At 38.5% G+C, this 16,492-nt stretch overlaps 1 protein-coding gene across 1 annotated transcript; it reads right to left on the bottom strand.

Annotated features, from left to right (window-relative positions):
* Positions 1-196: 196 nt before the first annotated feature.
* LOC144025534 (uncharacterized) lies at positions 197-16,404 on the bottom strand. Its single transcript, XM_077531700.1, has 8 exons — positions 15,699-16,404; positions 15,438-15,595; positions 13,342-13,592; positions 13,111-13,198; positions 12,325-12,437; positions 11,826-11,972; positions 11,601-11,673; positions 197-703 (listed from the first exon to the last, which is right to left on the bottom strand). The coding sequence occupies exons 1-8, from the start codon at positions 15,787-15,789 to the stop codon at positions 665-667; spliced, it is 960 nt and encodes a 319-aa protein (XP_077387826.1). The 5' UTR covers positions 15,790-16,404; the 3' UTR covers positions 197-664.
* Between the last annotated feature and the right edge of the window lie 88 nt (positions 16,405-16,492).

A 16,492-nucleotide genomic window follows, 5' to 3' on the forward strand; every position in this document is an offset into this window, starting at 1 on the left:
TTATGAGACATATTTGTGCCATGGGATAGAAAAGCTTTCAATGTCAGGGGAAGCAATAATTGAACCGATGGCATCATCAGTTAAGTTGTAACAGATTCTCAACAAGCGGGGGAAAGATCATTAGAGGCTCTTTTAAGGATCACAACAATTTGTTTATTTCCTCTTCTGTCCACCAGCTGCTGCTACCCGGCATGGATTTACTGACTCAACAACATTCTCAGGTGCCTCTCTCCTCTTGTCAGGGGAGATGATTACAAGGTTGGGATAGTGGAAGATTACAGGAACGTGACCCATGTGAAGAAGCTTGGACACATGTGATGGGCATATGTGTGAGCATTCATACATTTGTCCCATTTGTTCATGAAGAAAATTGTCCATTAAAAGGGATATGAATACATTCAGTAGTTAAACGAGTTGTAGCTGTGAAACATTTCTTCAGCAAAAGGATGTAAAGTTGAAGAAAAAAAAAAAAAAAAACACACTGCTGATTTGCTGATGATATAATATGATAGTTTTGTATGACTTTTGAGGCTACTTTTATCGCAAACTTGTGGTTGAACTCCAAATTGCAGCACTTGTGTTCGCCTCTGTCGCTTCCACTGTATTCCACGCTGTGGTTTGCAAATGAAGAAGCGTCCCGGGCCGCATGCAGACTTTTTAATCTTCAAGGAGGTTTTTGGTATCTGTTGATAGGACTCCCCGCCTGAGGGCAAAATAATAAACTGTGAGCGAGGACGATCAAAAACAATAAACAGAAAATATGCGCGTGACGGGAACTGGGAATAAGAAACATGCGCGCGTCAGATATGTGCCAATATGGCGCTGAGAAGACGTGCCGGCGCGGCCTCCGCTCGCAGATTTACGTTCTCATAAAAGCAAACAGCTTCCTCATTTAGGATTCCAGCAAAACATATTTTTGCTTCACGTGCAACATTTCGATAAATAACCGACGCGAGGCAAACGAAGAAAGTCCGGTTTGTGACCCGGTTAGGAAAATAGTGCATTTTACAATCTTGACTCACTGTTCGATGTCTTTTTCCAAAAGGCTTAGATGAACTTTATAGCAGGAAAAGTTCTGGTTTGTAACAACTTCTCCACTTTCCAGTAGTTAAACTCAGTTTAAAAAACACAACAGTACTATTTGCGAGGGTTTCCCGCCGCGAACAGTGAAAAATATAAATAAAGAATGCCTTTTTTGGTATTTTAAACTGTAAATATACTGCACAATATGATCCCAACATTTCAACTCATCTTAGAAATAAATTGCTTTGGAAAAATAAAATGCACGTGTGCATGCACACACTTCCACTATAGCAACCTGGGCTAAAATTAGCTCCTCCCTACCCAACATACAAAGTTGCCGAGATTTCTCACTTCAATATTTCATTTAAAACAATGACTACTTCCCTGTTAGCCAGTACTTTGGTGGCCCCTTGTGGTATCTTAGAGTGTTAAAGAAAAAGCACAAAACTGCAAATATGTTTTTCAGCGACTAGTTAGTGCACTCTAAAAAGAGAATTGTTGAACCAACTTAAGATGACAAATTGAATTGTCGACCAACTTAAAAAAAAAATATTGCTTCAATCGGTAACACACGACTGAATTAAGTTAGTCCAAAGTGAATATATTATGTTTAATAAATTACGAGTTCATTAAACTTAATATATTAACTTGAATTAAATTAATCCAAAGTGACTCCAATCCAAAGGATTAAGTTTAATGAACTCACAATTAATTAAATTTAATATATTCACTATGGACCAAGGTTATTTTAGTTAACTAAAACTAACAAAAAAAATAAAACTAAAATTCAAAAAACAATTTTGTTAATGAAATAAAATAAAAATGACAATGTATTTTAATTAAAAAACAAAAACTAACCGAAACTACATTTTATGTTTATAAAACTAATGAAAACTAACTACAATTACAGAAAAAAATTTCCATCATTTTCGTCTTTGGTAATTAATTTAATGCATGAGCCTTTGGGGATGATTTTACATGTGATTTTAAGTAGATTTATTTTTATATTAACCAGAATAAGGACATTTGAAAGTGTGTCACACATAAGTGACGTCATCTTGCAGCAGCCAATAGAAAAGCAACCTGACTTTGTTAACAGATGTGTTGCATTTAAATATCGTGAATATGACGACGACGATATTGTGACAATTGTAATATCACGATATTGCGATATTGTGCTTATCGTTACAGCCCTAACCTTAACTTACAAGTGACCCAACTAACAAGTTTTTGTAAAAAAAAAAAAAAAAAAGGCCAAATTCTTGCTTGAAGTTGTTTACTGTATTGTCATTCTCCGTTGACGATGAATGTCAAACTAACTCATTCTGCCCGCCCAGCATCACGTGTAGTAGCAGCATTAAGCGTCTGGAAAATCTAAGTGACAGTCTTATCAAGCAAAAATTTCCACCCTGTCAGACAAACATTAAACCAAAGAAACCAATAAAAAAAAATACCAAGAAAACGAATCCCCCAACCGTCCCAGTGGTAATGACTTACACACTCCGTTCACCAATCATCTCTGAGATTTACGAATGTCAGCAGTAATGTCAGCGACGACTTTAAAAGCGGTGAAAACTTCATAAAGTCCAAAATGATGGAGCGAGCGTAAATCGCGATCGCGAGTTCACGGTCGGGTCGGGGTTGAGCGCAAAAAGCGGGGCTACAACTTGTTTGGCTTGTAAGCACCTGAATAAGAGACAGGATTTGTGTCAAAGTCAATTTCCCCCCGTTTCTGCGCTTGAAGCTGCGGACAAACGTTGGAAGACTTTTAAAAAGTTGTGGGGGGGGGGACATGAGCAAACGTCCCCTACAGTCATCAATATGTCACAGGCGTGGGGCTCCGCGGAGCTATTATCATGCTTTCTCGCGATGACTATTATAAATATTAGCTAGATGTTGGTTGTGTCTCTAAAATGGCCTCCTTTTCAGTTATACAACTAAAAATTTTATCTTAAATATCTAGGGAAACAGGGCCTTATTTTTGCATATACAGTATATACTGTATAAAGGACTCTGCTTGTCTATAACTACTGGTACCTCAAAAAGTTTTACAATGTTGAAAATTCAACCTCAACAACGAGGCACTCTAAAAGCAGCCATGCCAGTGAACAAATCCAAAGGGACAAAGTAATTTGGAGGTAAAAAACGTAAACTTGTTTACTTGAACATAAAACTATTTTATGAATGGAAAAAAAGGTGGATAAACATCAATTGTACTTTCTGCCATTCAATTAATACGATTAATACCTTTAAAAACATTTTTTTCCACTTGCTGTCGGCTGAAGATGTCATCACCTGTGCTGAGGAAGTAGGTAACGACCAATCATGGCTCAGTTTACTGACCAAATGAGCCATGATTGGTTGTTATGTACTTCCTCAGCACAGGTGATGTCATCTTCAGTCGACAGCAAGTAGAAAAAAATAGTTTTTACAGGTATTAATTGTACATGAAAAATAATGAAGTTACCACATTAATTATAGACAAAATATTTACTTTTTGCTGTTGAAAATGGCTCAATGAGTCAAGTATCCATCCATCCATCTCATCCATCCATCCATCCATCCATCCATCCATCCATCCATCCATTTTCTGAACCGCTTGCTCCTCACAAGGGTCGCGGGGGGTGCTGGAGCCTATCCCAGCTGGCTAAGGGCAGTAGCGGGGCACACGCTGAACTGGTTGCCAGCCAATCGCAGAGTCAAGATCCCTTTAAATCAGGGGTGTCAAACTCATGTTATTTCAGGGGCCGCGTGGAGGAAATTATTATCAAGTGGGCCGCATTGGTAAAATAACGGTATAGAACTTAAAAAAAAAATGCCATCATTTATACGCAGATTTGTGGACCAGCCCTAAATTACGGAGTTCAGCTGTAATCATGTTGTTCCGAAAAATAACACAAATGCAAATGGAACACATCAACACTTTGCCGGTATATGTTCCGGATGTGTTAAATCGACCTGTTTTACATATATATTGTTCCCATAATGCATTGTGTGGCACAGTTAATGACGTTATAAGGGCGCTAATCCTTGTCATATGTGTTACCAGTAATTGAATTTGTGTCGTATTTAACATGTTTATGTCGGTCTATGATTAAAAAAAATAAATAAATAAAAATAAATTAATAATAATAATAATAATAATAATAATAATAATAATAATAATAATAATAATAATAATAATAATTAAACAAACCGTAACTTTAAGTTGCGTGTAAAATACTGACACCCAGGACCAAGTTGCATTGCTCATCTGAGGACTGCTTGTGAAATTACAAATTGTATATATTTTGATTGATTAATTAGTCCGACATTACTTTTTTTTTTTTTTTTTTAACTTTACAAAATCATCTCGGGGGCCGGATTAAACCCCTTTGCGGGCCTGATCCGGCCCGCGGGCCGTATATTTGATAGCCCTGCTTGAAGTGTTTGTTAATGCGCCCTCCAGTGGACAACATTTGCAACAACAGTTACATTTGAACTAAAACCAGCCATTTGTGTTGTCCTCGTGGACCAGAGTGTACCCCTTGTTGGGTCGGTTCTGGCCCGCCGGCCGTATTTTGACCCCCACTGTTCTAAGGCATTGATATATTTCCAATTAGTGGTTAAAAATCCTCCTAGAGCAGATTGCGTTGCTCTTCCGACGAGCGACTCGTCTCGGAATCATGTCTGCAAGAAGCTGGAATTTTCTTACGTGCTAACATTTTCCCTCCAGCGGTCCCTGTTCCTCCAGCAAGATTGTCTTTCTCTCTATCTAAAAAAAATATATATCATCTGCACTCAATCTAAATAATTATCCTGAGCAGAGCCAGCGTAAGAGGTGCGGGGGAATGGAGCACGGAGGCTATTGGCAAATCAGCAGCTCTGTATGTGCTTGTTATTAGTCATCCTTGCTGCCTTGGAAAGATGGTTTGGGATTCGCGCCACGAGAAGCTGATGTGGCCTCCAGTGCCTGAAAATCAAAGCCTTACGGCGAGCAGTCATCGGCGTTCGGATGTCTGTCAAACGTCTTCTTCTTTAGACGTTTCAACATTAGCTTAAAAAAACTGTCAAAAAAAGACGACAAACTCTTTTTGCAGTTGGCTGTCAGAGGGTGTGAATGCCTCCTTGGAGTTTTTTGTGCTGCATTCAAGAGTTTCAATCAAAAGCCCCCCCCCCCCCCCCCGTAAACTAAAAAAGAACCGATTGGACTCCAGGGCTCTGGCTGAACAACAAATCCACAGGGGAACTGACAGCCGTCCTCAGATGAATATCTCCATGTTTTAAATTTCAACTTCACCCCCTCGAGAATTGCGCGTCGTCGCATTCCAGACGTCTCGGAAAAGCCCCTTTGTACTTGAATGATGGTCCCGAAAAAAGAAAATAATCAAAAGTCCTCCTAGACTCCTCGTCTTTATTTACGTAGCGACCTTTAAAGGAACGCGGTGTCGTAATGTGACCTTACAATAACACTTTCAAAAATCATGTTGTCTTGGCTTATAATAATAAGTGACGCGACGACGGTGACCTCGGATCACCTGCTCTAGCGGTTCGTGTGTTAGCATTAGCGTCAGCGTTACCGTTCCAGTTCGTAGTTGTGTGCTGTGTGTGTTCGCTACAACAATAAGAGAATGTTTATTTCCAGACATGATGATATAACACAGATGCGTTCTATTAGCGTTTGGCTCGGCCGTCTTTAGCTTCTGACTAACGTGTTTGTCGCTGATCAAATGCACATTTATCCCTGCTGTCAATTTGTATTTACCACTAATGGAAGTAAATTTCATCACAACTGTCGGGGGGGAGAGGAAAGGAATGTTCGACTATAGGCAGTGGTGGGATGTAACCAAGTACAAATACTTTGCTAACAGTGCTAAAGTAGATTTTTCAGGTATCCGTATGTGAGTATATTTTATGATGACTTTTTTCATCTTTACTCCCTACATTTGTAAACAGATATTCACTTCATACTAGGAGTGTGATGATATATCGATATTGCGATAAATCATGATACTTTGTCTCCCAATAGATTATCGATACGCCTATGCAAGTGTTGCGATATTTGTAGTTAATATACAGCCACTAAACGGCTCCATTGTTCATTACTTATTGAGCAGTTACTTGGTGGGCCACTAGGTGGAGCTCCTCATAAGAGTGGCAGAGAAATGTACGGAAGCTTTCAGGCGAAGAAGACTCATAAGCTTACTTTTACTTGTGTAACACATTTGTCTACCCAGCAACTGACTCAGTTTTGCATATGTTTCTATGAAAAATGTGTATTGTATCTTAAATTTTAACATTTTAAAACATGTTTTATGTTTTGAGTTTTTGAAGCACACAATTTCTGAGGAATATTGATTTAATTGGATGGAATATTTAAGTAATTGTATGTATTTATTAATTTTTGCAATGTTAGACAAAAAATATGTCACAGCTTATAAAATGAAACCAGTTGACTGTGACTGACTGACATGTTGCATGACAATGGTGTTTAAGAAAGAGACAAATTTGTTGACAGAAAGTTGTCTCTGTTAAGAAGACATTTGTATTTGTTTAAAGAAAATACACTAAAGTACTCAGTGTGAAGAAGACACCAGTTTGAATATTGTGTTTCAGTGATGGTACAAAAAGAACCTATTTTCTGATTGAAAAAAACATCCGTTTATGTCTTCAGTAGTTTTATTGTAGATTATCATGGATTCTTTACCTGACCAACATATCGAAAATCACAGTATCGTCATATCGTGGGATAATCGTTATCGTGAGCCTTGCATCACATCTCATATCGTATCGTGAGGTACCCGCCCCTACTTCATACATATATTTCCTCTTTTCTATTTCAGTGTTGGGCTGCTACTATCACCTGTGCTGACTGAACTTTTAGAAAAAGAAAGTCGATCTGGAGAGCTGTGGAAGTTCCCGTCTGGAACTATATTCACCGGCTGCTTTGGAGAGCACTAAAGTACTTTTGCCAATCTCCCTGTAATGCTCAAAACAATTGAGTGCATTAACTATCGATTTTCCAGGTATTTTTACAGGATGGGAGGCCCTCGGTTCATGCCATAGGTTTGCTTCCCTAACACTGGCATTACAGTGGAATCATCAAGTAGCGCCTGGTTGCGTCATATGGGCGTCTCCTGAATGCTGAAGACAGTTTGGACTTCAGACAGTTGTTTCTTGATGAATATATCCAGCCGTCAGACAAAATACAAACTCGTCTGGCAGTGCCTCCAGTTTTCTACAGTTTTCTATGGAGCAACAGATGGACTCGTTTCCTCCATATTGTCAACCTGCTGGACCTTGAAAAACCATGATGATGATGTCCAATAGGACATGAGGCCATAGATAAGCGGGTTTGGAGAGACTGCTGCCTCCTCGACTTTGTTTTGAAAGATTTACGGTCTAAAATCTACGCCGACTGCCAAAAGCGTAAGCCTCACAAGACAGGGCGGCCTCCAACCACCTGCATCGCTGTAGATGCCAACTGTACAAAACAGCACATCTTTTTTTTTTTTCTTTTAACCCTCTTCAGACAATACAGACTCTGAAATGTACTTAACATGTTGTCACGAGTTTGATTTTGTTTAGCAGTAAAAAGAATTCTAATAAAACTAAACAAAAATAATTTCGTCAACACACATTTTTCACCGGACTAAAACTAGACTAGACTAGACTAAAACCTTCATTAATAAACAACAACTGGGGCCAGTGTTGCCAGGTATACGATAATTATCGTATTTGTAGCCTACGATAATTTGACCCTCTGTACGATGTACGGTCAATAATCCTAAAAAAAATGGCAAATGTACGATAATTTGACAATTTCGGATGACTGCCAGAGTTTTTTTGCAAACCCTGAAGGCATCTGTTCTCATGTGACATAATACCAGCCAATCGCACTTTGCTGAGCATGAGTAACGAGAGACGTCCATGCATTGATTGGCTGAATGGTAAGTGCCCGCCCCCAGGAGACGCTCACAAACAGGAAATCGCGCAAGACTCAAACCACCTATCCAGTAATATATACAGATCAGTGATGTTAACCCGCAACGAAGCCTTGAGTGCCTGTTAGCAGTGAGCGCTTTTAAACACAAGAACGACGACATTTGACTGTCGCGTTACTGTACGATAATTTCCATCAAAATACGATAATTTTAAGTCTATGGTATGATAATCCTATATTTCCCACCTGGCAACGCTGACTGGGGCTAAATCAGTATGCATTTTCGTCGACTAATGAAGACAAGACTAAAATGTACTTCACTTAATAAAATCTGGACTAAAATCTATCCAAATTTTAGTTCATGAACAAAAACGAGACGAAAATTATTTGATTTTGTCAAATATTGTCTCTGCTAATCTGTCATGTGACACACCCCCTTTCAAATCTGCAGTTAGCAAGTGCAACATGCACAAACGCACGGAACAGACAGGAGGTGGATTCACGGTGAACATCCATCCATCATTTTCTTGACCGCTTACTCCTCACAAGTGTCGTGGAGGGTGCTGCAGCCTATCTCAGCTGGCTTTGGGCAGTAGGCGGGGTACACCCTGGACTGGTTGCCAGCCAATCGCAGTGTCACGTTGAACAGTTAAAAAAAATAAGTAAATTATAGTTTTAACGTAACATTAATCCAACGGCTATTACGTTCTAACAATAATGTTAATGTGACATGCTAACTAATGTTGGCTAACTTACTAGCTCATAGCATAGACCATAGAGCAGGGGTGTCAAACTCATGTTCGCTCAGGGGCCGCATGGAGGAAAATATATTACCGAGTGGGCCGCATCGGTAAAATAACTAGTGTTGTTCCGATACCAATACTGCATAAAAACAGTGGTATCGGTATCGGTGACTACTCACAAGTACCATGCCGATACCATTAATTCCAACGCTAATATAGGATTTTGGATGCAGCATCTCGTGTCTTGCTTATGCACGACATTCACTAGTATGTGACATGTTCACTGCATGCCGATCTAAGATATCCTATTGGCCCGTGAATGCTCTGAACCAATGGCAGGACAGCTTTTTCATGTTGAGGAAAAATAAACTAGTGTTGTTCCGATACCGATACTGGTATCGGCAGAGGTGCCGATACTGCATTAAAACAGTGGTATCGGTATCGGTGACTACTCACAAGTAACATGCCGATACCATTAATTCCTACACTAATATAGGATTTTGGATGCAGCATTTTGTGTCTTGCTCGTGCACGACATTCACTGGTATGTGACATGTTCACTGCATGCCGATCTAAGATCTCCTATGGGTCCCTGAATGCTCTGAACCAATGGCAGGACAGCTTTTTCATGTTGAGGAAAAAAAAACCTTAAGTATCGGTATGGTATCAGTATCGGACGATACTGCAAAGCTGGGTATCGGTATCGGTATCGGGACCCAAAAAAAGGTATTGGAACAGCACTAAAAATAACAGTATATAACTTAAAAACAATTACCGTCATTTATACACAGATTTGTGGACCAGCCCTAAATTACGGAGCTCAACTGTCATCGTGTTGCTCCGAAGAATAACACAAATGCAAACGGAACGGGGCGACACTTTGGCGGTATACGTTCCAGATGTGTTAAATCGACCCATTTTGCATATATATGTTGTTCCCAGAAGGCATTGGGTGGCGCAGTTAATGAAAAGGACAAAATCACCACCAGACATTAAGAGAAGCCCAGAGCTGTAAATTGAGAAGTAGTTTGTTTTGTTTGAATCCTGTATTTAAAAAGTGCATTTTCCTGAGTGAAACCGGCAGACTGGGCCTTTAAAACAAACTGTAACTTTAAGCTGTATGTAAAATAATGACATCCAGGACGACCCCCGTACAAGTTGAATTGCTCATCTGAGGACTGCTTGTGAAATCACAAATTGTATATATTTTGATTGTGGCCGGCTGATTAATTAGTCTGACGTTACAATTATTATTATTTTTTTTAACTTTACAAAATCATCTCGCGGGCCGGATTAAACCACTTTGCGGGCCTGATCCGGCCCGCGGGCCGTATGTTTGACACCCCTGCCATAGAGCCATAGTAGCCACTTGTTGATGTACTGTAATTGTGTGTCATCAAAAAGATGAGAGGAAAATTTATGTGGAATAGTTTTTGTTTCAAAACGTTCAACATCTGCTGACAAAATAAATAAATAAATACATAATAAATAAATACAGGGGTTAAATGATTGTCCTGACTAAAACTAGACTAAAACATTGACAGTTTTTGTTGACTAAAACCAGACGAATAAAATTATGTTTTCCTGGACTAAAATGCTTCATTCATAGTCTGCTAAAAATGTACTAAATAAAAATGGGATGAAGTTGACTAACTTTGATAAAAACTAACAAGCGTGATTGAGACTGTACTAAAACGGAGACTAAATTTAAAAATGGTGGATAAAATTAACAGTGATGTCAACGTCAGCACGAAAGTAACAAGAGTTAGCTAATAATGTGCCCTCATAGTTTTTCAAACGTGAACTGACACAAATAATAATAATAATAATAATAATAATGCAAAATTAGTACAGTATTGGTTATAAATCATCAGTAAAAGTGGTATCGGTGCAACACTATTATTTACGTCTTTAAAAAAAAGTCATGATCTTATTTTTGCAAAAGATTAGAAAGTGCAGATATCTGTTTTTTAATTGAAGGGAGTAAGAGTAAAAAGTTGTCAGAAAAATACTCAAGCTAAGTAGAGTAGTTTGTTACTCCCCCCAGCCCACTGCTAGCCATATGCTAAACATTGATTAGCATAAAAGCTGTGAAGAGATTCCAGTGGCCGCAAAGAACACTTTTAGGTTAGGAAACACTCCGCCTCGGAATATTAGCTGTATTTTTTTTAAGTCTTCTATTTCATTCCCACAACCAAAACCCAGACATTCTCCACCGGTCTGTTGTCTTTGAAGACTTATTCTTTTATATTCTGGAACATTTTTCTCTTTGGGTCTTCCACCACATTTTTAAATGTTTTTTTTTTTCTTTTTCCCCCCATGTCTCAAAGACAGGCGTGTTTGGATTTTCCAAGTAAAAATCATTTTATGATCGCAAAAGTCTTCCAAAAGACAATCATCTTCCATTGGAGTAAATGCAGCTCCGTTTTTGGGTTTGTTTCGAGTTTTCAGCGTTAATTGTCCAAAAATAGAGCGGCTAAATACTTCAACATTTCTCTCTTTGGGTATTCCACCATGTTTTTATATGCTTTTTGGAAAAAGAAAGTAAAAATCTAAAAGACAGGCTTGTTGGATTTTCCAAGTAAAAGTCATTTTATGATTGTTAAACATTTTCCAAAAGACAATCATCATTCGTTCGGGTAAACACAGCTCGGTTTTATTTTTTATATATATATATTTTATTTGCTACTGGTCTTCAGTCTTCCAAGAATAGAAAAACTACAATAAGGTTGAACATTTCTCTCTTTTGGTCTTCCATGTTTTTATATGCTTTGTTTAATCATGCGTTAACAACAGCCTTGGTTGAATTAGTAAGTAAAAGTATTTTTATGATTATTTAAAAAATCTTCTCAAAGACTTGAAGTAAGCCTACTATCATTTGTGACACTGGTCGTCAAGAAAGTGTCAGATACCTGCTCGTGACATTCCTCATACGTTGTCATCTTCGCCTCTTCATCAGTGTCCCAAGAGGATGACGGACTGTTTCTGAGGAGATCATAAGGAACTTTATTCAATTTCAGATATTATATTTCTACCACTTGAGTAACTCAACGTGATGTGACAGTCTGGCATCATGTTGGAATGATTATAGTTTGAATAGTGCAAATAAGAGTCGATTGCAACGCGTTTCTGCTAACCTGTTACAGCAGTCGTTGCCCTGCAGGGGGCAGCTTTGCGTCGTTTGGTGCACATGGTCGCACAAATTCCATTCTTTCGCTTTACTTTCCAGTGTGCGGACTTGCTGAACCAGACCTTCTCTCTCCTCCAGAAAACTGTCTTTAAAGCTGAAAAATACATAAATAAATAATGCATTCAGGCAAATGTTAATTGTATGCATATTACCGGTACTATTATTATTAGTTTCACCCATTCACAAAAAAAAGCCTTTTTCTCCATCATAAGTTCCACTGAAAGGTTAGTTAGGTTCATTTGAATAATGATTAAAATTAACTAATATAGCTACTGTCTAAATTTGACATCAAACCTATTTTCTGGTTGACTTTAATCCCAAATGGCATTTTAACAATATTGTTCTATAATTGAACCCCCTTCCCTTCCTCCCCTTTCGCTTTCCACATGAAAACGTGTCTAAACTGTGAACATTTGACCTTGGCGTGTTCAGGCAGCGTCCCCCACCTTTTGACGCACGCCATCCAGTAGCGCTGTTGCTGACACAGCCACTCAAACTGCTCCAGCGTTTCCTGGAGCTTCCTCGCACAGCTGTCATTTTCCCATCGCAGAGCTCTCATCTCCAAAACAACATCATTCGTTATGATTAATAGCTGCACCAGTAACAAGGAAGTAATCAACAACAAATAAAGCAGCTCTTTAATACAGTTTCAACATCTCATTAGGCTTTGTTTTGTGTTGTGTGTTATGCACGCCACTTGGCTTGTGCACATGCAATGAAAGGTAATTGTGGATTTTGGACGGTTTGTGGTTTGATTGACTGGTTTGGAGTTGTCCAAGTCAAGTGTTCTTTAAAAAAAAAAAAAAAAAAAGAAAGAAAAGAAAAGAAAGAAGAAAATCTTGACAGGTAGGAATGTTTCATGATTTCCCCGATTGCTAATGTAGCATTTTATCATTCCTGGATGAACTTGGCTTCAACGTTTGACAAAGACAAATAACGAACACTTGCGCTTGAAACCTCCATTGCAGGCTTGTCCAAACCTGACACCTGCTGGACAAAAGAGGCAATGCAGAGCATTGGATAGTATTTGATGTGATTACAGTATTCCATTTTTTCCCCTCACACTTTTTGTTTTTGTTTATAGTTATATTTGCATGATGGATATAAATCACTAAATGGTTTTTTTTTTGCAAAGAAAATTATGCACATTTTTTAGGTATTATAGGCCCATATTGGATCACAAGCAAATTCTGATTTACTTATATTACATTATAGCAGTTATTATTGCTCACCTGTTCCTCATGTGTAAAACGCAAATCCATCAGCTCCACCGCCAGCATCTTGTTGGCGTCACGAAGCTGCTCCAACTCCGCCGTCTTACTGTAGGCCACAAGACATGAGGAACATATCAGTGCATATTCACATTATGTTATTAGATCTGTTCCTAATATTAAGATGACCACATTAGAGGCTAAATATTAGAAACAGCGGTGCAGAAAACTACAACCACAGTAATAGTTTACATTTGCAGCTCCTCATTCAGTGTGTCACTGCAGTTGGCCTCGGGATGCAGCTCCACTCGGGGGCTCTCCGTGTCCCTGCGCGGCTGCTGCAGCTGGGCCTCGGCGTGCAGCTCGTCCACCAGGCTCTGCAGCCGCACCTCTGAGTTCTGGAGGCACAGCAGCTCGGCGCACACTTGACGCAGCAGCTCGGCATCGCGCTCGCTATCTCCTGCCAGGACCATTACACGCTGCTGGAGCAATTCCACTAACTCCTGCATACATTACGAGAGAGATGGGTAGGTTGATTATAGATAAGATAAGAGGTGGTACAGTGGATACACATGCTAGAATCTAGATCCTGTACGTCAAAATGATTTTTGTTAAGAAAACGCCTGGAGGTCAACGAGTTCAAGGCATGCCTATACCTGATGCATGAGCGAGTCGGTTGTGCCAGCCCACATTCCTGTCAAATTTAAATGTTTCTAAGAACACCTGGGCCAAACTTGAAAAGGGTTTCATAAAACAGCTCATTTCAAATTCAGAAAAATAAAAATAACACAAAAATGACTTAAATACATAACGCGCTCATTAAAGTCAAAGTAATTCATCCTTTGTGCAGATTCATATTTGATGTGTCAAAAATAAGCAAAAAAAAAAAGTTTATTACCAAACATCTGTATTAATTTAGACACCATTAAATAATACATCATGGCGCAGTCAATCTAATAGCAAGCTAAGGTGCTTTGTTACTGTTATTAGATTTGGTCCCAGAATGGGGACATTTGTAATAAATGGGCAATAGAGGTGACAAAATATTAGTAATATGAAGAGAATTTCACTTGGGTTAACTTTGTAACCCTTACCTTACTACAATGTGAGTCTTGTGAGAACTATGTTCTGTGTACTACATACTTTGCTCGGTTGAAAACATACTGCAACCCAAAAATGAATGAGGTTCATATTATACAGGACTGTCTCAGAAAATTTGAATATTGTGATAAATTCCATTATTTTCTGTAATGCAATTAAATAAGCAAAAATGCCATACATTCTGGATTCATTACAATTGAAATATTGCAAGCCTTTTATTGTTTTAATATTGCTGATTATGTCTTCTTTTTTCTTTTCTTTTTTAACTTGGTCTGAGGAAATATTCTAATATTTTGAGATAGGATATTTGAGTTTTCTTAAGCTGTAAGCCATAATCAGCAATATTAAAAACAATAAAAGGCTTGCAATATTTCAGTTGATTTGTAATGAATCCAAAATGTATGGCATTTTTGCTTATTTAATTGCATTACAGAAAATAATGATCTTTATCACAATATTCTAATTTTCTGAGACAGTCCTGTAGAGTGCGAATATTATTTTATCTTACTGTAAATAGTTTACACAAGTAAATAAAATGATTAAAAAAGAAAACAGAAAAGAAAAAACAAAAAACAAAGATGTTTTTCATGTATTAGATATTTTTTTTTTAATGGTAAATTAATTTCTCTCATATTTTATATCTGTACTGTACATTTCCTAGTTGAGTAACCTATTTTGTATTATACATAACTGTATGACCTGACAGTCTAGTGGTGCATGCATTATCCCCCTCGGCCAGTACCCCAATATCCAACCACTGCTGGTTCCAAGCCCAAGAAAGGACTTCAGAATAAGGAAGGGAATCTAATGTAAAATCTGTGCCAATAAATAAATAAATAAAAATCTCATGACTTGCTGTGGTGACACCCGATGTGACAAGTTAAAAGCCGAAACAACTACATATTTCATGTGGAGTACCCCAAGGCTCTGTCCTGAGTCCCATACTAGTTTCATTGTATACATTTCCACTCAACGACGGTTTGTTTCTTTTATCGTCTTCATTTCGACTGCCTGTTTTCAAAGCAAACCATTAAATCTGAATGTATTGGCCATCATCCGAATAAAATTCTTCCAACGTATCACAGATGTACTTTAGAATATAAACAACTAACAAAAGATGCACCTTGCCCTAATCTTTCAGCGATAATGCATGCATCTTCATGGTAAATTATCACTACGCTAGGGGGTGGGTGGTGTAACTTGGTGCTGATATGAATTACAATTAGCCTATTTGAAGCGGTTTGAACCTGCTGCTGGTGGATGGTGCCGATAAGCTGGTCCTGTGTCCTCCTGAGCTCCACGTTGCTCTTCTCCAGGTGGAAAAGTTGAGCGACCAGCGCTTGGAAGTCATTCTGTACCTTCTTCTCCCTTTCCCTGGACAACAGGACTTCCCTGTCTGACACAGCTGCAAACACATCAGCACTTTAACAGCACCATGAATGTATTTCAGGACTATAGATTTAAACATTAAAATCATGTTCCCATATTCACATGAAGCATCTGCTTACCTTTGTCTCGAGCCAAACGTGTACACTTGGCTGTCAGGTACTGGATCTGACCATAGTCTTCATCCCTCTGCGCTCGGAAAAACCTCCTCATGACCTGTCTTCGGTTTAACTCTGTCGCTACCTTTGCATGATCCTCCAGTTGTAAAGCACCCTGTGAAGTCAACACCTACCAGACCTCTCTCCTTTAGGGGTCTTAAAGCAACACTGGAGCGTATCGACTGAGGGCACACCACAGTGTTAATCTGAGTGAGCTGTTGACTAAACAGAAGCGAGGCTGCTGCATGTTTTTTTAAATGCACTTACTTGAGAAGTGACTAATAACTAAGGTGTTCTACAAATTTATAAACGGTTAGGGCATGTTGTGTCGAGCATGCTGGGTTTATAGCAAGTCAAAACATTTCCATTGTATAAGCATAAAATTGAAATCCACGCCTGAGGAAAATACAGCTTGAGTCTGATGTTAATGAGACACGAAGCTTAAGTGAGAAAACAATAGCTTCTACTTAACTTGAGAAGTGGATTGTGCTTTAAATTGTGAAAAACGCGTACTGCGCTGTAGCTGTGTGAAGATGCCTGAATAAATGTCTCGCCAGCAGAGGGAGACAAAAGCCAGAATGAAAAAGTCATCTTGTATTGTGCCATTACTTCGCAAGTTTTATATAGCATCCAAAAAATATATATTTTTAAATATACCAAAATAATGTGGCTATATAACCACACTATTTTATTTATCAATAATTTATATATATTTTTTTATTTTAAATTCCCACCAAAATACCCCCCAAAAAAATCAA

The sequence above is a fragment of the Festucalex cinctus genome, chromosome 9 (genome assembly GCF_051991245.1).
Source record: "Festucalex cinctus isolate MCC-2025b chromosome 9, RoL_Fcin_1.0, whole genome shotgun sequence".
In the NCBI taxonomy this organism is placed as follows: Eukaryota; Metazoa; Chordata; class Actinopteri; order Syngnathiformes; family Syngnathidae; genus Festucalex; species Festucalex cinctus.

Coding starts and splice junctions, on each gene's coding strand:
- LOC144025534 (XM_077531700.1), bottom strand. CDS start 15,789: ATGAGGAGGTTTTTCCGAGCGCAGAGGGATGAAGACTATGGTCAGATC. Junction 13,593..15,437: donor GCACCATCCACCAGCAGCAG/GTTCAAACCGCT, acceptor TAATGTATGCAG/GAGTTAGTGGAATTGCTCCA. Junction 11,973..12,324: donor TGGATGGCGTGCGTCAAAAG/GTGGGGGACGCT, acceptor TGTATTTTTCAG/CTTTAAAGACAGTTTTCTGG.